The sequence below is a fragment of the Syngnathus scovelli genome, chromosome 16, assembly GCF_024217435.2.
Source record: "Syngnathus scovelli strain Florida chromosome 16, RoL_Ssco_1.2, whole genome shotgun sequence".
NCBI classification, from domain to species: domain Eukaryota; kingdom Metazoa; phylum Chordata; class Actinopteri; order Syngnathiformes; family Syngnathidae; genus Syngnathus; species Syngnathus scovelli.
Window position 1 is genome coordinate 3,089,477 of NC_090862.1, and position 25,689 is coordinate 3,115,165.

The 25,689-nt window shown below is 41.7% G+C and overlaps 1 protein-coding gene across 4 annotated transcripts in view; it reads right to left on the reverse strand.

The window, feature by feature from the left end:
* LOC125984088 (glutamate receptor, ionotropic, N-methyl D-aspartate 2B, genome duplicate a) overlaps positions 1 to 25,689 on the reverse strand; it is a 65,282-nt gene that overhangs the window by 21,069 nt on the left and 18,524 nt on the right. For all 4 annotated transcript variants that reach the window (XM_049745919.2, XM_049745918.2, XM_049745922.2 and 1 more), the window contains exons 4-7: positions 23,946 to 24,560; positions 8,821 to 8,964; positions 8,060 to 8,330; positions 4,921 to 5,113 (exon numbers count right to left, since the gene is read on the reverse strand). In XM_049745919.2, the coding sequence (XP_049601876.1) occupies positions 4,921 to 5,113; positions 8,060 to 8,330; positions 8,821 to 8,964; positions 23,946 to 24,560 (1,223 nt within the window). The remainder of the gene's footprint in view (positions 1 to 4,920; positions 5,114 to 8,059; positions 8,331 to 8,820; positions 8,965 to 23,945; positions 24,561 to 25,689) is intronic.

A 25,689-nucleotide genomic window follows, 5' to 3' on the forward strand; every position in this document is an offset into this window, starting at 1 on the left:
ATCTTTTGGAGCGGGATAACGGCGTTCGGCGTGTCCTGCACATGGCCCCATCCCACAGAGCTTTGGCACCGATACAAAGTGCATAGAATAAATCAGAGGCCATTTGCAAAATGACTTGACGCCGTGGTCCCTTTAATCTCGGGCGATTGGTACAAACCATCGAGGGGGGGGGGGGTTATTGTTTGCAATGGCATGTTTGCGAGCGCGTGTGCGTCCCACACCTCCCTGACAGCGGTAACACAAGCATATGTGTGTTGCCATGGCACCCACAACCACTGCGACTTCCGAGCCAATCTGCTGCGTCACTATGGTAACGGTAATCTCTCGGAGGGTGGGCGGGAACGAGACGGAGAGAGTGTGATGGGATTCAGAGGGAAATAAGGGGAAGGGGACTGCTTGTCACAATTCGAGTGTCTTCTTTTTACATTATATTGTTGCTATCACTGCCAATAAGGTATTAGCGTGATTATATGGAATATATAGAAGTGTGGGTAGAACTGAACAGCTGCACTCTGCCATGCTGAGAAAAAAAAAATATATATATATACATAATATATTATTATATAATATATAAAATATATTATTTTATATATATATAATATATTATTATTATAAATATATAATATATACACAAAAATCCCATTTCTAGTCAATTTGGTTTAGTATGATTTGTTTTTCAAGTTTTTATTTTCAAGTTATGAAAGGCATTGAAATGATAGGTTCCCTTTGTGAACCACTTTTTTGTCCCAAATTAATCTGGTCAGATCCCGCAGGTCCTGCTGCGTGTCATCATGCCTTGCTTAAAACTAGATGACAGAGGTTGCCATGGTAACGCTCAGTGTATTCCTTGGAGCGCAAGCCTCCTCCTTTTGTGTTGTGACGTGAAATTGTAGCAAATGATATTGAATTGGGCACCCACTAAATGCCACGATGTGCTGGCGACATCATCAATTGGAATGAGAAGAAGTGTCGTGTTGAGCCTGTGATGAAATAGAAGAGCAGCGGCTCTCTGCACGTGTATTAAAAGTACAGCCAAGGCATTCAGGAAACAATTGATGCCATTTACACGGAAGCACAAAATATAAAAAAAACACACAAACAGCCACTCGCTCGACAAAATTCACGGGTTGACACAGATACGTTTCAGCGCATGTTCTCTTGTGAATAATGGAGGAGGAGTGTGAAATATTGATAAGTCCGTTTCAATAAATTAACCCCAGAATAAATTAGTCATGAATTACGCTCCTTAGCAATTACTGTGGCTCAATGTACTTATTAGATTTGCATAAAGGAGCCCATTGGAAAATGGGACATTTGTCACTGTGGGGGAAAAAAATAAAAAATAAAAATATATTTACACTGTCTGTAACATACTGTACCTTAAATGCATTCTGTGTTGCGTCGTTTTAACTCTTTAAGCAACATTGAACAAAAACGGTGGAGCACAATATGTGGATTGACAATACAGCTAAGTCATATATTCTTTATCCTCTGCAAAGAATGACTAACATTTACGCAGGTGAGCTGAGATCTCAGGTGTTTCAGATGCATTATACTGCCCCCAGGTGGCCAAGGGGGCACACCAGAAAGAGCAATGCAATTAAAATTCAATTAAGAGTGTTGCAAAAAACATTTTAGTCTTTTCAATCGTATCTTCCCAAAATAATTCAATATTAACAATGATGGAGTGCTATTTTTCGTCAAAGTACAGGGACATACAAAATGCGGGGTCAAGATAAAACGGAAGCGGAATAAACCCAGAAGAGAGGAAAGTAGGAGGAAAACAGGAGATTACAAACAACATGGAGAGCATTAAAAGACTAAAAATAAGCAGGAACACCCTGATCGAGTTCCAGTCAAGACCAAAGGCTCGCACACACATCTACGTGAACACACACACTTACGCAGGTGCACATGGCACACACTCATTGCGCAACTCACTAAGGTTAGAACACACAAAGTTCAAAAGGGTCCAGAGAGCTTCAGAAGCACTTGACACCTTTCCAAGTTCAAGCTCATTTGGAACGTGTCCACGGCACGCGAGGTCAGCGGCCCCGCTGTCAAACTCATGATCCCCTCGCTTGTGCATTGTCCGTTTCCATCGCTGCCTCGTTCGGTTCTTATGCTCCTCCTCGTGTTCCTCTTCTTCCCTCCGCTATCTTTTCCTGTCAGGAAACCCCAGAGCTGCGTACTGTGGATTTTATTCACGTAGAGTTGTGACCTTCTCATAGTGTGCTGCGTCCTTTTTTTTTTGTCCTGCCCTGGTTGCTTCATTTTTATTACTTATGGATATAAAAGATCATGAATACTAAAACTAACTTACTTCACACTTGTCGGCTATTTTAGTCTAGTAAATAATTTTTAAAAAACTGCATGATAGCTTATAACAATTTATTTTTACAAATTTAAATTAAAAATGGGTTGACAAATAAAAAATAAAAATAAATTAAAAAATGTGTTGACAAATTTTCATTATTTTTAAAAGTATTCTGTCAATATTTTAAGTTTTTCTACGAATCTTTTAATTCAAGTTCATCATTATAAGACGTGGCGGGACGATAAGAATTTTGGACAGCGCTCAGTTGAAACTTATTTTGTTTGTTTCTAAACTGGCCCAATCGAGTACAAACCAGGTCAGTTTGAAAAGTCCAACCTTTGGCTGCAAATGTGAAAGGAGCCATTTCAAAGTCATGCGTCACAGCTTGAAAGCAAAAATCGAACAGGTTTTGTTGACCCCGCGGATCTCGTCGTGATGATTGCCTGCTCTCCCCGAACCGATGTGATTTCCCCGCAATTGAGCAAAAATATGTTCCACTAGAAACGGAGCGTGCGCTTTTATCGCTCAGGAGGGTAATTTCAGATGCGGCTGCTCAGAATAAAAAGAAAACAGGAAATAGACCGAGCGAGCGAGCGCTTTCTGAATCATGCTCTTTCTATTTCTACAGATTAATAACTACTCCTAATTAGTTTTTGAGAGTCAGAACAATTTCTAATCCAATTCCCATAGTTTGCCGATTAGTCTTCCTTTCAGCTGGCGGGTTCAATCAATTTTCCATGGTTTGTTTTCAGGACCTATTTCTTGCAGACACTCAGAGAACAGAGAATTAGTTATGACTGATAATCAGGCCCGGTTGAGCTACAGAAGGAAATAGAAGATCCAAAACCAAGTGGGGAAAGCAACCTGAACAGCAGCAATCTGGGAAAAGATGCTCTCGTTTGAAAAATGCGGCTAGCGATGCGAAAATCTCCCGCAAGTGTTATACAATTACGTTGATTGACTCGCATCCTTTTCATTCCGAAACCATTCAGCGACCTCGCTGTCCTGCACAGAAGCATTTATGCGTCTGCATTCATTTCTTTCACAGGCTGCCTTTCATTGAGTCGTTTCTCCGCTCCTCGGTCAATGACTTAGCAACTAACCGTCATGGCCGCCCATGCTGGCGAGCGTCCGTTCACTTTCGACTTCATAGACTGCATCCGATTGATAATCTCTTGATGGAGCACTTGAAGACAAAGGTTATCGCCGCCTAAATTTGGTTAAAGCGGCAAGGGGGCGAAGGCTCTTAGCGCGGCTTGGAACTGATCTAATCAACAACAACGCTAAGTTGATTAGGAGATTGCGCGTCCAAAGCACAGACGCTAGCAGTGAAGAGGATGGAGAAGGAGAAAGCGCACACGCTTACCAGCCACTTCACTAAGCACACTTGCAAAACATTAAAAGATCTTGTACGCCACACCCCAATTTTTTGTTTTTGTTTATCATTACTATTAAAAGCCTGTTTGCTAACAGTGTTACTAGCATTAGCACTAATAGCTAGCATTTGGCTATGCAACACTTTTAATGAAGTATAATTTGAAGGCTTTGTGACATCTCTGAGTTAATATAAACAAATTAATCTGTATGAGGTAAAATAGAAAAAAAAGGAAAGAGTTGAGGCATGTTGTCCGAGTGAGGTCATAATCCGTCCGCCGCCATACCAAGTGCAGGTAAAAAAAAACACACTCAGCCTTCACTGACTTTCTAAAATAAAAACACACACATGGAGACACGACGGGAGAAGACACGCGAGGTGATACCACAGCGTGACAGGGGTTTGTGTTTGCCCACTGAAACGCCATTGGGACCAATTAGGACGCAGGGAGAGGAAAGTACCGCCGAGCGTCGCGCTTCACAGCCGGTTCAAAAGGGCCGCCGCTGAGACGGACAGCTGAGGGGGGCGGGGTCGGATTTTCGCGGCGAGGCGCCTATGAAGGGAGGCTTTTGTGAGGGCAGGCTATTATTACATGGAGGGAGGATGATCACAGTATGCGGGAGGGGATTGAAGGTGTTTGGGTATGTGCACCGGCATCTCCTGCAACTTTTAGTGGTTTAGGGAGTGGAGGTTGGAGATCCAAACCGCCAATTTAATAGGAACACCTGCATGGAATAATCCAGTACTATTGTGCATGTTTTTTTTTTTTTTGTACTGTACTAACAGCTGCAGCCAATATTTTTATGCCCTATTTAACTACATAGGCAAATAAACAAAATAAAAAGTTTGTTTCATTTATGTACAGGAACGGTGCAAATAGACAAAGCGTTTCTAAATCCCGCTCATTCCAAAGCTGCATTTTAATAACGACCCACTAATTGAGTTTGGAGAGTCAGAATGATGTCTAATCCAATTCCCTCTCAATATTATACAAGGGGCAGATTTACAATACTATGAAATGAAAGCACAATAAGAGACAAATGACTAAATGAACACCCCTCGGTTAACGTCAATCAAAATTGAGCGTTATTAATTTTGCCAGAAGGGTTATGATTATGGTTTGTCATTCCTCCCAGGACATTCCTGTTCAATTACAATAAAATCCACCAAATGATGACACCAACGAAGAAAAGAATATATTTCGATAAGGAAGTCGAGCTTTGCTCACCTGAGGACTTCATTAGGGTTACCCGAGATGGGGGTCTTCTTGTCGGGAGCTCCGTGGCACTCGGATTTAAGCAAGGTATGCGGTCCTCGGTCCATCATCATGGTGGACGTCGCCATGGTTATAATAGCCACGCCGTCACGGACCCGGGCCTCCAGGCCGTAGTCCCACTCGTCGTAGGACACAGACAGCAGCCCTTGATTGGGAGCAGAGAAAAAAAAAGATCCAGAAGGCGCCAGATGGATTTATCTAAACAGAGCCAAAGTTAAGGAAGGATTGAAATCCGAAAGGTAAACAATGCAAGATGACGAGCGAGGTGAGAGAGATTCTGCTCGACTGTACAGCGAGAACACGTTTTTGAACAGGCTCCAAGACTTTGTGCATCTATCACCTTGTTCTGTTTGTCCATCTGTCAGTCTGAAGCACTGTCGCTCTCTATTTGTTAGCCTTTGTATTGTCTCTGCGCCTGTTTATCCTGTTTATCTTCTGTGTGCCCGAATTCTGTTTTCTCTCTACAATCTGTCGCTTTGGAAAAAAAAAAAAAAAGTCTATTTTTCCTTTATATAACTTGCACGTCATCCATCGGCTATTAAAAGTGCCGCTTTCGTTTCTATGTAAACAAAAGTTATTTTGTTGACGTATGGCATTAATCTGAGATAATTGAAAGTCACACAATGTGAGGGGTTGATTTATTTTGAAAATGAGCTCCATCTATTCGAATACACTGGGCATTTTGGTAATGAGATCCATTGATACAATCTGCTGTTATTGACCTCGTATGATTAACTCATGACGGATCGCCGGCGGTAATTGATGAGACGGCGGCTTCTGCAAAACACTGATTTGAGCACGGCACATAGATCATGTTGAAATTAGCGATCATTTCGGACTGTCAGGATTTTGGAAGGTTAAGCGCAAAGATGTCTATTTTGTAAACATCCATCCATTCTTTTTTTTCCTCATTAGGGCGGTGTGTTATTTTAAATGCTGAAGAAAAAGTTCAGTCAAGGTGGAAGTTAGATTTTGTCCTTTTCGTAGCTTTGACACAACAGCTGGAGCTAAAATATATGCTTTAGCACTAACTTAATGAATGTTAAAGTATGTCTTCAATTTCTAATTCAGACCAAACTTTAGATAAAAAAACATCCCTCAGTCGGTGTTATTTAGCTTTCTTGTATTTTAAGTGGGGGGAAAAAAAAGTGATCAAAAATCGATGACACCACAAATATGGAAATTTCAAATAAGTGAGAGGTAGGAGGATTGTCTCATTCTGAAATTCTCCGCCGCACGCGCCCTCCTGACTTGCGGAGATAGCTTCTAAGTGGTCTTCTTGTTTGGGCTCACCTCAGGGATCGGGGTCACGGCGCTCTCGGCAGCGCTTTCAAAACAATTTATCAGGCTATCTGTCTCTCAGTTTGCCTTTTAATCTGCCCTGCTGGCTCTCCATCAGATTGTCCGCATCCGTGTGACAGTGTATGACCGCATGTCAGCCAGTGCAGTAGCATGTCAGCGTTCAGAAATAGACAGGCGGACTGGCAAAATGCCCCCCCCCCCCCCTCCCTCGTGGGGGGCTTCGCTATTGACAGCTCTCTTCCTCCAGGACCGCGGCACTGTCGACACGTTTGCAACACACACTTTTTATGAGATGTAAAATAAATGTGTGCTTGCAAGGACCCGGGAAATAAGCGCACATCTCTGAGGGTAAGTTTAAAAATGTCACAACACAAATATGTCGCAGGCCAGTGTGAAAGGAGGGCAGCAAAAGTGGCAACTTTTTTTTTTTCCATAGCTAATTTGCATTTGTCAAATATTGCTTGCTTATATGATCTTAGCGGAAGCAAAAAAAAATAAAAAATTATATAACACATTTTTATATTAAAGACTAAATTACAGGATGAATCAAAAAGATCTTATTCCTTATCTCGGCCAGGGCTGGTTTTGAATTGGAACGTTCTGCCGCTGCTGCTCTATATTGCTATAAATTGTACCCCCGCGAATTCTCACGAGGGTTGACGCGTCCCTCCAAAGCACCCGCCCCACGGCTGTGGTGTCCTTGATCAAGACATCAAAACCCTAAACTGCTCCCTGGTGTTACATAAGTCACTCTTTTCCCCCCACCATGTGAAATTCATGTATTCATGACAGTGAAAAACAAAGAGATAGAAGCTACGAAAAAAAAAAAATCTCTCTCTATGTGATAGATATACTTTTTGTCATGTATACTGGTGCAGTCTGCATTTGATTTTTCATGCATTAAATGAGTAGCTAACATTTAGTCTTCTATCTGTCATTACGTCCCTTATGATTCATCTGGTAATATCTCAGTGTTAACTGAAAAATCACCCAGGCACCAAGCACATGAGCGGCTCGTGATTTTCTCGGTGGCTTCATAAATCAAGAGGGAACTTGTGGCATTTGCATAACTGATACGGTCATATATCAAATTTGATGAAGTGGAGGGAAGGGAGACAAACTCACTGATAGACATTTTTTAAGTTGGCTTTGGAGAGTTGAATGGAGGACGTGCTGCTAGCAAACAAAACACACAAATCAAGCTCGTCCAAAACATTTACAGTAAATCATGTGAGTGTGCCAAAAAAGCAGAGGTAAAAAGTTGGATGATTTTTTTTAGTGTTCCAGAAACTGCAAGTGTGAAAAACATGACGCCGCCTCCTTGACTTAAGTCAGGCAACGTGTTTTAACACAGGAAAAACAAATAATGCAAACTGTGATTCCCACTGCAAATTGATGCCAAACAAACTGAATGCTGGGAAATATTTGGTTGGGAAATAATAAAGTGTCTGATTGGCAAAATTCAGTTTCATCTTATTATAAGAATATGCATAAGCTAAAGTAAAGACGCTCAGTGAGACAGGCAAAATAAAAATAAAAAGTTCCAATCCGCATTCCGAAGGTCTGCACTAAATCAAATCCATTGGCGCTATTTTGTTTTTGAATTACGGAGGCCAAAGCGAAGCGCTAAGGCACGACCAAGGTCTCCTGCTTCAATTCAAAATGTCTCCCCCTGAAGGTTAACATCCCTTTCCAAAATGATGCTCTTCAAAATCTGGCATCTAATCATTATTGGGCTTAGAAAATCAAATTTTTTTCACCCCCCAAAGACTGCATTAAAATTTCCTACCTGTCGGGAACTCGGCGGGAACCACGTCAGTGTCTCCAGCGATGAGCGAGGGCACGATCCACGTGTAGCCGTAACCGGTAATCCCGACCGAATGGCCCACCTCGAAAATAGTGTTGGCTTCTTCTTTTGTGCAGTACAAAAGAATAACGGGACTCTGGAGTTTCTTTAGCTGGTTCTGAATCTTGGAATCGCCGTCATCTACAGACATGTCAAGGAGTAAAACTTCTTCCAATTCCCAGCCCACAAAACTGTTCTCGATGGTGCTTCGGATCTGGAGGGAGGGGGGGAGCACAAAAATAACTGTTCAGATTGACCAAGCGGGCCTGAATTACTGTTTTAACTAAGAGCACCAAGTGGAATTTTTTTTCTGCCTCATTAGAGAGCAATTAAAAAAAAAAGATCAGCAATGGACAATTAATTAGCATTTGTAATGATTTTACTAAAAGAGTGGTCATGGTTTATCCCGATTTTTTTTTATGGCTTGAAGACAGCGAGTGATAGAGAGACGGAGCTCATTCTACCATTGAGGTAGCTGGAATAAATTCTTATCGACCCGGACAATCAATTTTGGAGCACTCCAGTGTGCCGTGATTTGGAGCCAATCCATGGAAGGGATTTCAATTTCGGCCATTTTGGAATGCCGACTTAATTAACCGACTGGGAACTGTGAATGAATTGACTTGGTTCATTTTTATCTCCAGCCGGGGCTAATATTTAACATTTTAGTGATGCTCCTAATGTCTTGTTCTGAGCAGTGTTACCTTGGTGACAAAGTCTTGGTAGCCTGGGTAATATGTGGTAACGATGGAGAAGATGTACCAGTCATACTCCTCCATGATGTTGAGCATGACTGACGCTTGCTGCTCGATGGAGGGGCCAAATTGAAAGAACATGGAGTCGTCATCCTGTAAATGAGAGCGGGACAAGGTTAGGGAACAATATTTGGCCCCGAGTTTTGATTTACCGTCGTTGGCTTGACACAATGTATCCCGGTCAACATGTTTTAAATTAGCTGGCTTTTTTTTTTTTTCCACAGAGGACACCGGTGGCGGGAAACGATAGCGCTCACGACTTTTATTAGTTGCCTTTATGACTCCTTTAATTGGTTTGTACACGAGGTTGGCAAAGGGTTTTTTTTTCAGGGGACTTCAAACTGCTGTTGCTGATCCCATCCATCATTTTCATCATTTAACACCAGCACACATCTGGAGAAAAAAATAAATAAATAAATATAGGTGTTAAATATGGAAGATCATGTATAGATGATCTTGATTTTGCAAGGACACCTCATTTAAGAGAAGCTAAATAAAGACAAGAATGTGAATCTTAAACGGTGAGATTATCACAGCGTTGTTGAAAGGAGATATTGATCAGCAAAAGTGGGCGGGGTGAAAGGTCAAAGTCTCAACAAGACTGTGAGATGAGCTTGACCCTCAGATGTGAGTGAGGTCATTAAGTCTAAATTTTCTGGAGACAGGAGCGGGCAAGTAGATAATAACCAACTACATGAACTGAAAAGATGCTGACATAGACAAAAAAAAAAAAAAACGGATGCTTTTAAAATCTTGGCCGCCTGCTTTTTTTTTTTTAGTAGGACTTTAAAAAGCGGACATGTCCAAGAAACAGTATCTGTATGCTGACTCGATTCAACCGCTGAGATTTCGTTGTGAGCAACTACTGAAGGGCTCTTTGGCTTTTTTAGGACCATCTTTGAGCTTCTCTTCACATCAAACGGGGATGTGCCCCTCCCTCTCTCACATAGCTTGATCTGCTACCTTGTTTCTGCATTAATGAGATCAGGGCGATGGCGTTGAGGTGGGAGCGTTGGATTTGCAGTGCATCTGGCAAACAATGCTGCTGCTGATACACGTGATGGTGGAAACGTGTCATTCTCGTGTGCCGTGCAAAACAAAGTGCATCAACTTGCCAAATGAGTCCGTGTTAGGAAAAAAGCATGAAATAATGATGCTGATGTTGGAGTCGTGTCTCTTTGCTGACTAGAATCCATTTACTCCTCAATTATTATTTTTTTTTTATCTTGCTCCGTCTTAATTATCCATCCAGAACCATACATAGCTTTTTTTTTTTGCTGCTTTTCCATTTACACCAGTGGAATGTCTGCCAGGGCAGAGTTATAATTGAATTTCCAGATCCAAATTGTTTCCTCTGGCTTCATTCATCTCTCTATTTTACTATTCTTAAGAGCAGAATTAATCTACTGTCCAACACACTCGTTTAGAGAACCAAATTCCCATTAGGCTTTAAGAAATACTATAAGACTGATATTGGTTCGGGCAAACAAGAAAATTGCTGACGTCGGCCGATTTGAGCGTAAGGAACCTTGAGGAAAATGAAGTGGTGCAAAACACCTCTTTGCTTCATTTACAGCAACAATAATTAGGCTCTGGCCACATTAGCACCTCTTGTTGGCACAATGTGATCGATTAGCGAGTATTAAAATTCCCACAGGGGGTGAAGCGGGGCCAGCGAGTCACTCATCCGGATTCGGGAAAGGGGCCAGCGAGGCCTTGGATTCGCTTCCGAGTCGTCTCTTACGTCAGCACTGGCTTCAATGCGTGCAAAAAAAAAAACACTTCAACCCACAAGTGGGATAAATGGCCAGTGGAGATATGAGTATATGAAAAGAGTGAACAGAAGAGAGTGAAGATAAAAGAGGGATCAAATTGTGAGAGGGAGGAATTAAATGAGAGAGAGAGGATGGGAAATTGAGTTGTAGCAGAAGAAGGGAGGGCGGAGGTAGACGAGGTGTGATGCCTCCTGAGGGACGGACGGCGGCAGAGGACAATGTGACAATGGAATAAATAGACAGGAGGAGGCCAAGCTGGCACTCGGCTCTGATCCTGTGTGGCGCGACAGAGCAAGCCAGAAGTCACGAGCGGCATGTGTGTGTGTGTGTGTGTGGGCTGGACAGGTAGGCTGAGAGACGGAAGTAGAAACGCCGGTTGAAACGTTTGCAGGCTGCAGTTTCATTTCCTGACCATAGTTTGGCAGAAGCTAATTCAACAAAATACAGTAATTTAAGTTTTTTTTCTGCATTGCGTCATACTGGGACGTCCATGATTTAAAAAAAAAAAATGGCTGCTGTGCCGTAATCTCTGGCCTGGAGCCTCCAAATGAGTGCACTCATATACTCCTTGGAGCAGTTCTTTGGCTCGGAGGCGAGACAGTCAATAAGTTAGGTAGTATTTCAATTACACACACACACGGGCACATCACTGAGGGCAAAAAAAATAATCCTGCATCCAATTTGCTATGGAACATGCATGCACACACACACACAAAAATGCACATTGTAAAAAAAGTAGTCATGCAAAAAAAAAAAAAATAACTGATGACGCTGTGGGCTGCTGTGATTTTTTTTTTTTTTTTTTTGGGCAACGCATATTTCTACCCTGTCTATAAAGGCGCTTTTGAACTTGAGAGGGGGGGGTGGGGGTGGGGGGTTACTGGCGCTGGTATTGACACTGCCTGATGGAGGAAGAGAGAGAGAGAGAGAGAGTGGGAGAGAAGTGAGACGGAGGCAGGGCGAGAGGTTGGACGGCTGGAAAAAGAGAGCTGAGTGGGAGGCGAGGTGGGAGAAAAGGGAGTGGGAGGGGGGGGGGACAGCTGGCCTTCACTTGAATATAGTCAATTGAAAAGACAGCAAGCAGGAGAAACTTGCCACCGGCTCTTTCGCTCGCATACACTCATGCACGAAATGGAGCTACACACACACTGCTAAAATGACGTATTGATGACGAGACCTTCCCATCCTTTCTGCCGCTCTTCACACGTATTATCTCTACCTCAATTAAAAGCCCCCCCCCCCATACCTTATCGTCCCTTTTCTTATCACCTTCGCCTCCTCATCCTCAGTCAAACATATACGCGCTTAATTAGCTCAGGCATTTATCACAGCATCGCCTAATTAACACTGACCCTATTTGAGGCCCTTTAATTTAAAGCTCAGAGACGGCGGTCATTGAATTTATTTGCCTAGCTCTAAAAGGAATGAGAAGGTGTCATGAAGAAGACAACAAGACGGTTTTGGTTCATGTCTTGACACGGTGGTCTAAATGTAACAGATTATTTCTCGGTGGCCCATTTCGGCTCTAAGTTTAGCAGATGAGCCACTGAGGAGCATCTGCAGTCTTCTGCTCCTCCTGTTTGTGTCCCGGCTTTTTATTGAACCGTAATGGTGCGTGCTTTTTCAGGAAATGCATTGCACGGTGAAGTGGCGGGCTGAGATGAGGCTTTGACATCCCGGGAGAAAACTCCATGCTCGCCTAGTTTTCCATATCTCATTTCTAAAGTCGGGCTATGTTCCAGAAGCATTTTAAGGGAATCCGGATTACACAGGAGGTGCAGCCCACATTTGCTTGTACGGGATTTAATTTAATAAAGGAAACTGGATTCTTGAATAAGAGGCTGATAAAAAAAAAAAAATATGATATTGGTTACTGGGATTCCATCTGACTGACAATAAAATAAACTATTGTTAAATGTGTGATATTGGCTTGTGTCAAAATGATATCAGAGGTTTTGACTTTTATCAGATAAGGCTGCTCAGGCTAGCGCCGCGGTGTGTCGCTTCGTTCAGTGTCAAGTCGGTATGTCGAGTTTGAACACATTTCCCGTGTTGTCACAATGCATTTACAACCCCCTGGCAAAAATAAAAATAAAAAAATGGAATCGCCAACGGCAGATGAAGTTCATTCAGTTGTTGACATGACAACAAACTGAAGTCAGACGGCAACTTTCTGGCTTTAAGAAAAAAAAAATGGTGGAATCGATCAATTCAGAGGAAACAAATTTCTAAAACAAAAAATACCTGTGTAAATTTGGAATCAAATTTGAGAAAGTCCTGTCACATGACCCGATCAATCACAGCTTGTTCTCCATCCCCACCCACCATCTGAGCTCCATGAGGATACGCCACATCCACAAAGCAAGGGCCAAGCACGCATTTAACCTTACAAGCTCTTCCAGCCCCCTGGAAAGAAGCGAAGCATGGAAGCCAATGATCTCACCAGGGCAGGGAAAAGGAGCGAGAGAGTGAAAGGGAAATGGAGTGCGAGTGCTTTGTGTGTGCTTTTGCTCGCAACACGATAAAGGCTGGTTCTCAGTCACTGTCAGTGGAGAGACCACCCTCCCTCCCCTCCTTCACCCGTCCCATCCCAAGGATGAGCTCCTCTATATCTTTGCGCTTCAGCCTCTGTGCAATTCTCCACATTTCAAATTACAGCCATTTTGCTGCCTCGGTGATAAGTGGCTAAAAAAAAAAAAAAAAAATGCTTCATATATTCCACAACGGCAGGTGTACAAAGGTCTCAGATAAAACAAACAGGAGGAGGAGGGGGGATTATGTCGGGGGGAGATAAATGAAGAGGGTAAAACTTAAGAGGGCTTAAGTGCTCCGCAGACCACCCCGCATTTACGATTCCTCCATCCAGCCGGATGAAAATTCAAATTCAAATCTCTTTTATTGGCGTGACAGTCGGAAGACGCACAAAGACAATAAGACCGTGTGTACTCTCTCATCTTCTCCCACCTCGGCTTCATAAAAGCTGTACACGCCCTTAAAGTCCATTACATGATCAACTGAGCTGGGTGAACATCCTGGGCCATTTTCGGACAAATGATCTACAGTCAGGAAAAGGCTAATATGTCAGCTAAAGGTAAGCAGAGCTGCATTGTGTTGTGTTAGCCGCAATTTGATTTTAATGTACCCTAAAGGTCGGGCCAATTATTGGAGAACATTTCCCAGAACCAAAACGGTCTAATGTCAAGGGTACCTTTGAGGATAACAACCCAAGTAACATGTCATTGCAGTGTATCATGTCACATCTAAAGGTTGAATCCATTCTCAAAAGGCTTTTTGGATCAAAAGAATCAAATTACCAACATGTTACCACAAAATTCATAGCGGAGGATAATTAAGAGTCTTCAATTAGGCCCTGAGAAGGAAAACATGTTCCACACTAAGATGAGAAATTTTCAAACAAGCAATTCATGGAAAAATGTGCTAATGGTTTCTCAGCTTGCTGCCATTCTAAAAATCCTTGGGAATTTGTTCGATTTCTTGGAAGGACCACAAAAACAGAACTAGCATAATTAACACGGCATAAAAGGATCATTTGTGTATATTGTGACCAACATCCTTTCACGCCGGTTTGTAGAATTTCACCTCGGCAACCCTGAAAAAGATTTTGAATAGCTTGGAAAATCTGTGTAAATATGAAAATATATTATTTCATATAATTAAATATATATTTTGAATAGCTGGGACAATCTGTGTAAATATTAAAATATATTATTTAATATAATTAAATATATTTCGGATATTTTTTTTTTTTTATCCTAATTAATTCACACCTAACTTCATCCACATGACAGCTGGTTTATTGACTGATTAACCCCATGGATGTAATTAATTTTGTATAAACAGAAGTGAGGCATTGTTTTTAACATTTGACAGCCTGTTCTGCTCCCCTTTATCTCCCCCTCGTTGCGGCGGCACGTGCGAGCACACATTAATGAATGATTTACGACGGCAAAACACACACGGCGGTGCAGGTATGTATTCACACACACACACATGCCAACACACACACACACACACGCGTGTGCAAAACAACAGCTGCCGCACTAATGCCGGTTTGGCATGAAAGCATTTTTAGATCTTCTCTGCTCTCTGCACAGTGTCAATCCTGCACGCGCAAAATATGCATGTTATTTATCGAACATATTAGCGGCCATCTTTTTGTGTTCACGCATGCTTGAGCGCTGTCTTCCTTTTAACTTGTCCTGATTGCTTTTCTTCTACTCCCACAAGATAAGATGATAGCTCCTATCCCTCACATCTCCAGTATTTCCGCATCTAAAGCTCTGAATTCTTGATTAAAACGTATTAATTTTGAAAGGATGCTAAAAATAATTCCAAAAAAAAAAAGCTAATCAGCTTAGCCAGGAGCTTTAAATCCGAAACAATAACATTATTTATAAAACGAAGGGGGGGAAATGTTTTATAGTGATAAGTGGCACATTGTTTCTCAACTTAAGCGTAAAACTAAGTAAGTAAAACTCAAGTCAGGACACATGTAAAGTGTAAACCCTTGCAGCGCTTCCAACAAGATGATTTAGATAAAGGCAGGCAGGCTAATGGAAGTAGAGTCGCAGCATTGTGAGGCTTGTGCTTTGAATTATAGCAAGTTTGCGTGATGAGTTACTTGGCCTCCGAGAACGTTTTCAGGATATGAGCGTTGGCAGCAGCCACAATCGATAGCTGAGGCTTGGGGAGCAGGACTATTTACTGAGAAGGTCGGTCGGCCTTCGCTTCACAAAATCAGGTCACACAAAGGTAAGGCTGTTAACCCCAGTCATAAGAAACGGAGAATAGCCTTGAGGGTGCGCGGAGTAAAAAAAAAAAACATCGATTGTAAATACAGAATGAATAAAGTTACAAAGTGTTTTTTGGAGAGTGACCTATGTTTAGTTGAAATGATGCAAGGATAAGTCTGAATTCTAATGACGTAACCCGCCCAAAAAAAGTTTGGTGACGAGGTGAATGAGAATCATTTAAGTTAAAAAAAGATAATTAAATAAATAATTAAAATAATAATAATAATAAATAAAATAAAAAATAATTAATTAAAATAGAATATAAATAATAATAATAATAATAATAATAATAAATCAAATTAAAAGAAAGATAAAATAACTCAAAAGGTAGGCTTGGATTTTTGGAATTTTCAAAGCAACACAAAAAACAGAATCGTTTAAGTTAAAAACGTTAATTAAATAAATAATTAAAATAATAATAATAAATATAAATAAAATAAAAGATAATTAATTAAAATAGAATATAAATAATAATAATAATAAATCAAATTAAAAGAAAGATAAAATAATTCAAAAGGTAGGCTTTGATTTTTTGGGAATTTTCAACGCAACACAAAAACACACAACAAAGAGCCTCATCACATCAGTAACCAAACAGCAGGTGCAATGGTCCAAAAAAACTGAAACTGCTATTTACAGCTTTTGATGAATCGAAACAGATGAGACATGATGGATGCACACTAACGACATACTTTCTCACTGTAAATGGGAGCAACCTGATGGTTCTAAAAATTAACTACGTGTTAAAGACGAGCGTCTTGGTAATCAATGTGACGCCCGAGCGCCGGGGGCATATATAATGTAACAAACAGTGTAAAAGTCACCTGATGTGAAACATCTCGACAAGCTCTTCTCAACCATAAATGATCACCTACTCGGGATTCTCATTAGACTAAAGAGACGAGGTGCTCCATCACTGGCATTTCATTTCCAAGCCCGTCCTCTTCAGACTAATGTGCTCCACATGCATCATGAAGCATGACTTTGTGTTTGCTTTGTGTGCCCCGTGCGGGGCAGGGGCAGGGGCCGCTCCTCCTCAATCAGGAGGAAGGTGGAAGGTAAACAGACGGCGGCGAGAAACGTGTCTGGCCAGGTGAAGAGGCCGTTTGACTTGTTGAATTGGTGCCACTTTTTGCTTCTGTTTACAATTTTCTTTTCAGGCTGCGTCGCTTCATGTGTGTTCTCCTTGAACCAATCTGCAGGGGCCTGCACATGTGTCACGACATTTTCTTGTCAGCTTGCACCTGCTTATTAAAAAAAAAAGAAAAAAAAAAAGAAAAAAAAACAGCAGGATCACCAGCGGAGCTAAGGGGGGGGTCGGTGGGGGCATTGCCTCCTTCCAGATGCCAGGCCAGATAGAGTTTGCAGAAGAATTTGGGGGGTTTGTAAAAAAAAACAAAAATAAAATAAAATAAAATAAAATAAAATAAAATAAAATAAAATAAAATAAAATAAAAATTGTATTGGTGGACGGGCTGTCTGTCCACTAAATAGCCCAACGCTGTGTCAGCCTCCTTTTAGAAAACACAAAAACGCCCTATCTTGATTCCGAGTGTCATCCTTGCTAACCCCCGTTTGACCAGAACCTTATCCAAAGCCATCTACCCGTTTCCTTTCAACTTAAAGCCGACTCTCTCGCTCTCGTGGCGTTCCTGATTGGATTAGCTCTATTCCTCAAATGGATTTGTCTCAGCATTTGGAATGAATATTTAAAGTGGAATTTCGAAACGTATTATGTTTCAAATGGATTATTATACACAGTGCCCAGCTGGAATTCATGAAAGCGGGAGTTTAGCGTGTTGATCTTTTCATATTGCCGTGTCTCGTGCTTTAGCTTAAACATTGAACGCTTATTCTCTCGCTTTGTCTCTGGCCATTTCTCACTCTGTCCTACTTTTGAACCCAGTTATTCTATCTGCGTCCTCCCTCCAGACCCTCACTCTCCTTCTCTGTCTCGGTGCCAAGCCGCCCCCTTTGGTAGCCCTTCTCTCAACCTCCTTCCCTTGTCCTGCTTCTCCATTTCTGCCCTCTCTCAATAAGTCTCTCTGCAATGTTAATTCAAATTGCCTGCTCGGGAGGACAGTACAGTTCCAATAAAGCCGGAAGCACTTAGAAGAACATAATCAATCTCTCTTTTTGCTTTCCCTTCCCGTTTTCTCATTCTCTGGCTTTTTTCTCACCCTATTTGAAATTCCAGCGATACGAGGAGCAGGACTCTCTTGGCTTTTAATTTGCCATCTCGTCACTATGTTCTAATCAAGCCTTTCTCGTGCAAATATATCTTCCCCCCGCTCTTCACTTAAATGCCTCGCCACGGTTTCGAAGGCAGTTACGGGGTGGCGAGTCCGCCGTAATCAAGCACACCATCGGCTTTGTGCAAAGTGAAAAGGTTTTTTTAAGCCCGAGACGTTTTGTGTTCTTTTCATTTAGCTGAAGAAGGAGAAGCTGTGAATTCCAATCTATGACTGTTTTCTATCAAACGCACTGAAATTTTGTTGGTACATTTACTCAGTTTTATTTCATCAAGTGGCTGCAAACATTTTTTATTATCAGATCTATTTGAAGTTGATATACAGTCTATTGGGAAAAAATGCATCTGAATTTTGGTGGGGACCACTTGAGGAAATAAAACTGAGTAAATTCCAGAAAAACTTTTTTCAGTGAACAAAACTTCACTAAAAAAAACAGTTTAATTCTAAATTATTTTTTAGCTAATTAAGGGGTCAGACAAAAGTTTGTGCTCCATTAGTGGAAACTCTTTCGTCCCTCGCAGAATATTCGCCCGCCGCTGTCTTTTTTTGTCATGTACATGCGCAACTCTCCTTAGACATCAGCTTCAGGCCCGTCATGTTTAACGGCGGACAGGTGGAGAGGACGAGACGAACGAGAGCGGAATGGCCAACGACTCCCGAGCTGCTTGAGAATACTTGGAGAGTGACAGGAAGCGAGAGTGAGGGTGAACATAGATAAGAGGGGGAGCGAAATACTTCTAATTCACAGGGACAAGCTGTGTTTCCGTGGCAACGTGGTTTCAACCGTAATAGCCCTGCTGAGGATGCCATTAGTGGAGAACAAAAAGAGAACACTACTCGGCATTTACAGGAAGTGCGCACATAGATGGAAAAGTGGAAGAAAAAAAAAAAAAACATCCACCTGCATTTACATTTTTTAATTTACAATCCGGTACAATAATAAAAGCAGAACTTCAGTGTAGTTTTAAAATCAGCGTCCCAATTTGAGAGGTTTTCATGACGATGAGGGCAGGATGTTTTAAACGAGTAACTACATGCTGTTCATGTCTGGAAAATGAAGCAGATAATATAAAGTGCACGCATACTCTCCAAGGCGGGATATTAGACAGCATGTTGGTATTACTGTAGGCAGCAGGCATGTTGCTCGCGCTCTGTTTTGCTCCGGGCTATCGATGACAATAACCTACTTTCCACTGCAGGGCCCAAAAGTCAAACAGACTTAGTTCATAACACTGAAACGTGTTTTTTTTTCCTTTTAAATCTACCGTATTTTCCGCACTATAAGGCGCACTGGATTATAAGGTGCACCTTCAATAAATGGCCCATTTTAAAACTTTGTCCATATATAAAATATACATTTGGCCCGCGGGCCGGACTTTGGACACCCCTCCTGTAGTGGCTCAATATTGATCCATATATAAGGCGCACCTGATTATAAGGCGCACTTTTGAGAAAATTGGTGTGGTTTTTTTTTAGGTGTGCCTTATAGTGCGGAAAATACGGTAGTCAAACATGTAATCACTAAAAGGTTTCACTAGATGATCATGACCCTTTAATCACTTCATAATGAACGACTAAAGTGACTTCTGTTTATTAGCATGTAGCATCAAATGCTAAGTCTCATGCCTGTTAAGTTTATCAGATTTTCCAGATGCAAATGAGTGTCGGTCCAGGAGAAGGGATGTCAGATAGCAAAGCTCTGCACAAACGCCGTTTGGGCTTCCGAAAAATCCCACAACGGCAAAGATTAGAATTCAGACGGAAAAGTCTGCCGGGGGGGGGGGGAGTTTCAAAACAGTTGAAGGTGAATCGCTTACAACCTCAACAAAGACTTGTAAGCTTGTGTCTAAATATTGCCTGGACTCAGACATGCTGAAGGTGTACTTTGTGGTCTGACAGTACTTCATGGTCTTTTCTTTATGTCTGAGTCACATGATGTGTGCGCCGCGTGGGTAGTTTGGAAGCGAGAGAGAGACGGACGAACGGACGGAGGGATGTTTGTGGTAATTTAGAACAAGTGAGAGGAGGGGCAACATTTAGATTCATCACAGGAGCTCACCTTGCCTCAACCCGCATGATGTGAGAAAAAGGGGAGAGAAGCTGCAGCCAAGATTAAAAAAAAAAAAAAAGAAAACAAGAGATGCAATGAGACAGAATGGGGTTGAGCCAAAAGATCTTTTCTGTGTTACAGTATTTTTTTTTTAATACGTTTGTGGTGAAACACAATCTGAATGTATAAAGGGGGGGATGAAATATCCTAAATATTCTAACTGCAATTTGAGATAAATGAGATGAAAAGGGCGCAGGAAATAAATGGGACAGCAAAATATTGTGTCAGAAATCCGACATCAAACTAGCAGTTAACATCGACTAATTAATTACATCATTTCATTGCTTTGCTTTTTTTGACTCAGAGAGTCTGCTCACGGGGAGCGATTAGGTTAATGAAGGTCTTGGCAAATGTTGGTGTTGGGTCTTTGAGGGGAAAAGTTGAGCTATTCTGCTTGCAAGACGTGCAGATAGGGGCTGGCAAAAAAAAAAAAAAAGGAAGCAACTGATATTTTCAGCCTGCTGTGGGACGAGAGGTGAAGGAGACCTTTTCGTGTGGTGAAAAAGGGGGAGTGCATGTCTACTGGGAGCCCAGAGACACAAGTGGCGGGCTGGGATGAGAAAAGATTGATGGAAAAGAAGCCAGGCAAGATTTAGACAGCACATCTTTGTGTGAAGAATAGACTCCTGACAAAATGTATTCCGCTCTATTGTCTTCTAGTGGCACGTGAACGTGGCGGAGCAAGGCAAGACGGAGAGCGAGTGTGTGGGTAGCGTGGGTGGGGAGGTGCTTGGCGAAGAGGGAATTAACACTTGCGCATCTGCTGCAAATCGCTCCGTCTGCTTCATGTACGCTGCCCCAACGTGAACCGGACCTTAGCGGGAAGCCGGAGGAGATGGGAAAATGACTTTGCTGTGGAAATGGGCAAGAAAAGACAATGAAGAAAAACAAGCCAAAGTGGGGAATTGAAAAAAAAATTGTGGACTAGACGGAAGAATTCAGATTTATACAGTACATACAGAGATTTTTTTTTGTTATAATAATAATAATTTTCCTGTATACTGTACACATAAGTGCCTAAAAAAAAATCAGTGTTGGAAATTGTGTGTGGTAAAATTTATTTCAGTATAATTTTGTATTTTCTATTTAGTCTATTTCGTTTTTTTCTCATCTCCAAAATAGCCGCCGTCAATCAAGTGCATGGGCGAACTCTCCTTCCGATATAAAGCAACGAGAGAAACAAAAGATTCGCTCCGAGTGCAAGTGATGGAATTGAGTGAAGAGGCGCTATAAAAAAAGTTATGGGGATGAGTTTCAAAGTGGCCACGTTCTAAATGACCAGAGTAAATTGAGACCAACGGGGTTAGAAAATAGGCCATATATATTAAGGACTCCATTTTGCAAACTCTTTTTCCAGGAAAGGGGAAAACAGAGTGGGCTGTCACATTTTCGAAACCAGGACAGCACGAGCCTTCCAGCCAGCGGATAAAAAAAAAATAATAATAATTCTTCAAAACATTCTTTCATCTTAACATGTGTACGTTACGATAAACAATACCTGCCTTACTTTCAAGTACTCAGTACTCGCGAAAGCAGCCGATACCAATGATTGCAAAGACAAAATATTTCATGTACTACAAGACGAAAGCAAATCCAGAAATAACTTTTCTGAGCACACAAAATGGACCGAAGAAGCGGGCAATGGAGATAGGAAGCGGAAAGAACCGAGAGAGGGACATGAAACAAAAAGAAAGCGCCAAAGGAACGCTTATCACTTACAGATGCGGTTAATTGTGTCTGTTGAAGCAAGTAGAGGCGGTGCCGAGCAAGAGACACATTATATTAAATGAGTTCAGTACCTTAGTGATTACCACAACAATGACTCCTATTATTGTAGGACATTAATTGGGGGAAAATAAGCACAGACGGGGGGGGGGGGGGGGTTGAAAATGAAATATTTACATTTAATTCTGCTTTTTGATTCCTTTCCATCTATTCAATGAATATGTGTGGATGCATGCCAGCACATATTTGCACACATGCATTTGTTATCCGTGTTATATTACATTTTCCTCCGGGTGATGGCGGTTGGCTGCGTTATCGTTTTTCTTAATTGCTGACGATCTTGCATTCAAAGCGTATGAAGGAATGGATGCTATCCGTTTGCTCTCCAGATGAGCCGGCTGTTGATACAAACGGGCTGGCCCTGGGGGTGATCAGCGACAACTACGGCTATTTGTACCGTTACAAAGCCATCCGTACCTTCTAGACAAGAAAATGGCTAAGCATGTTTTGCTAATATGAGTATTAGCCATAAGCTTTAGACGTGTTGTTTGTTGATGCTGGTGCACACGGGCAATTAGCAAGACAAAATGCACAACGGTGCCGGAAACCACTACGGATTACAAACTGGCAACGCCAGCCATGCTGGCAAGGAAATAAGACATAAAATTCATAAACACGCAGTTTAACAAGGACATGCGTGCCATTAAATTGTTGGATTAGTTCCCAAGCCAGCACATCATCATTATTTTAGCCTATGGATGGACGAATAAATAAATAAATAAATAAATAAATAAATAAATAAATAAATAAATAAATAAATAAATAAATTTCAAAAAATAAAATGTCAAAGTAAATTATGATATGGAACATTTGAATAGGGTGTTGATTTTTTTTTTTTTTTTTTTTTTTTTTTATTCCAGCATGAAGCCTATTCAATTTCATTGGCCATGTAATTACTCATATTTCGAATGTTCATTTTTCTGCTTGGAGATGAATGAGTCCAAACTATTAGACTAACTCACTTTGACTCTTCATCACATGTTAAATCTATATTTGATGGAACGGTCTTGTACCATTCTCCAATTTTTTTTTTTTTTATTCTGCCCATCATAAAATTTTAAGTATTTTATTATCGTCTTTCGGTGTCGTGCCATGTCATCTCCTCTCTTTTTGCATGTGGGATAAAATACAGTTTTGTCTTTTTTACCAATTCTAATACCAGGTTCTGCCTTTGTGTGATGGAGTCGCGTCCTCAGTTTTAAAAATGTCTGTTTTTAATTTTTCCACCCCTCTGAAAAATACTTTGAGTTGTACAGATTATGGAACACATTAATTAAGAATATAAAATGCTTTGAACTAATTTAGTCTCTTTTTGTGCTATCACAAAAACTTGGCATTTCAACAGGGGTGTGTAGACTTTTTATATCATCCTCACTACCAGCATTTCCCCCTTTTCTTTCTCTCTTCCTTCTGCCAGTCCTCCTCTATCTTATTTACGCCAGCGCACCGTCTCAGCCCATTAGTCGGACACAAATCCGCTTGGAGACAAAGCCTTAATGCGGCCCTGTCTTAGTTTTCTCAAGTCCTGGTAATGCCAGGAGAAAGCTCTCATGAGAGGTGGACTCTGCTGGTGGCTGGGGATTTTTTTTTTCAATCTTTTACCACAAAATGGCAATCTTTTCCTACTGTCTGGTCAACTCAGACTTTATGGACTTAAAAAAGTTTCTATGATTGCAAATGCTAGTGTAGATTTTCCATGCAGTAGTTCAGTTTGTCTCTTTCAATAAATGACATATTTTTTTGCAGTGACAAAAATGCAAGACTGTGTGTGTGTGAGAACAATAAAACGAGAGGACTGTTCCATTTCATTTCTCTCCATAATTGTCTAATCAAAAGGGGCAGAAGCACAAGCTTCAGTGGCACTCGCTGACCTCCACTTGTCACTAAAGCTCGTGTGTGCTGGTACAACTGATGACCTGGACTTGATGGCACCAAAATAACAGGGAAGTGGCACGGTAGGTGGAAATGCAAAAAAAAAAAAAAAATCACAGACCGAAAAGCAGACTGCCGGCAGAAGGAGCAACACGACTCAGCGTATTCCACTTAATATCTCAAGCAGATGGATTTGCGCAAGTATGAAACGGATGAAGATTTTGAGGAACGGGTTTAAAGTCACAATCCGGGCGGACTCAGATAAAGCATTTCTTTTTTTTTTTATCCCCTTAGGCGAGGCCTAATAACTTGGCAAAGCTTTCTTCTCTGTTCTGGTGCAATCTCCAGCTGATCGCATTATTAGCATCTTCGCTAGCAGTTGTCTGACTTAACCCTGACCTCATCCAGGCCTACTAAGAACAAAAATCTGATCAGTATTTTCTTCAAACAACAAATTGCGTCCTACCTTAGCAGCCATGATCATGGAGGAACCCCCGCGAACGCCGAGGATGGGAATATGAGTCTGGGCCGAGATGAAGTCCAGGATCTGAGCGATGGCCTCCTGGTCCGTGTCATCTCCAAACACCACGCCTTGCAGCCAGTGCTCCGTCATTAAGTCACAGATGCTTTTAATGATGCTTTTAGGGTCCGTCTCATTCATGGTCAGGATCTCCACATTGGGCGCCATGTGGAGGAAGTCTTCTTTCTCCCGAGCTCCCGCCAGCGCCATCTCACTGGAGTTGCCCACCAGGACGACAGCGATGCTGAGGCCACGCATTCTGTTTGGAAGGGCCATATGGTGCGGAGGTGGAGGAGGGATGGGGATGTAGTGGCCGCCGCCGCCTCCTCCGCCTCCCTTCTCTCTCCGGGAGTGACAGGCAGGAGGCAGGTGAAGAAGGCAGAGCAGTAGGAGAAGGACACCAAGTGTGCGGCAGTGCGGCGATGAAGGCGGGGATGGACGGAGGTGGAGGACTCGCCTCCCTTGCTGCTGGACAACCGAGGTGCAGATCCCAGCGTGGATGCAAAGGGGCGAGGGGCAGCCGCTGATAGGCATGGTGGAGAAGAAGCGGGGGAGAAATACCTGGAGACACAAAACAGGGAAAAGGCATTGAAACAAAAAAGGTTCAAAATGGACGGAAAAAAAGTGAACACAGAAAGCATGCAACATTGATTGAGTAAAGTGGATTGCCGAGAGGCAACATGGCTTATGTGAATTAGTGCATGTCAACGTCTCTCCGCAGACCCGATGGGGAAGAGTGAAGGAAAGAAGAAAACCCTGTGAGGGGAGGAAAAAAACAGACAAAAAAAAGAGGGATAGGAGAAACTGTCACACTTGGCGAACATGAATAGTTGATGAAACATGATACGAGGATGCCATATAGTTTACATAGAAGCAGCTCCAGAATCAATATTTCATGTGGAAATCTCTGAAGTCAAATTATGCGATGTATTTTGAGGACATGAATTCTTCCAGTGAATAAAATACTGAATATGACAATTAAAAAAAAATATTCTAGATCCCCCAACAAATGAAAACAACAGTGATGAACTGAAAAAATGATTATTAAAATTACGGAATGTGGTCCAACTTAGCCGACAAGCGAAATAGATGAAATAATTTAACTCATTAAAATGTGAGCTTGCTTACTTTTTTATTCTTAAAGTTTACGCATCCTAGCAGCAGATCTATCACATGAGTAGGTGGGAAGATGTTTGCTGCAGCTATGTGGGCCGAGATACCCAGGACAGTAGTGGTGTAACCGTTGGCAGATGGTTGGAACAAAGCACCCCCCCAAAAAAAAAAAAAAAAAAAAAAAAAATTAATCAGGAAAAAATAAAAGCTGACAGCTAATGACATATAAATTGATAGACAGGATAAAAAAAAATAGAATGAGAGGAAGATAAAGGGACTTATATGCGGAGATGACAGAACAACTCCTTGAGGGAAAACTAATTGCCGGGGGTTCGTCAGCTCTAATTACAGGTCCCTGTGTTAATAGTCAACTGCACACGCCTCCCCAGGAAGGACGGAGAGGTGGGAGGGAAGGAATTATGGAGGAAAGTGACAGAAAGGGAGGAAGGCGCAGTGGGAGGAAAAACAGGGAGCGTAAACCAACGAGGACCTTGGTGAGACACAAGAAAGATCAAAGTAAAGAGAAGAACAAGCCGGGAAGGAGAGAGAGAGGGAAAAAAAAAGGAATTCAAGACAG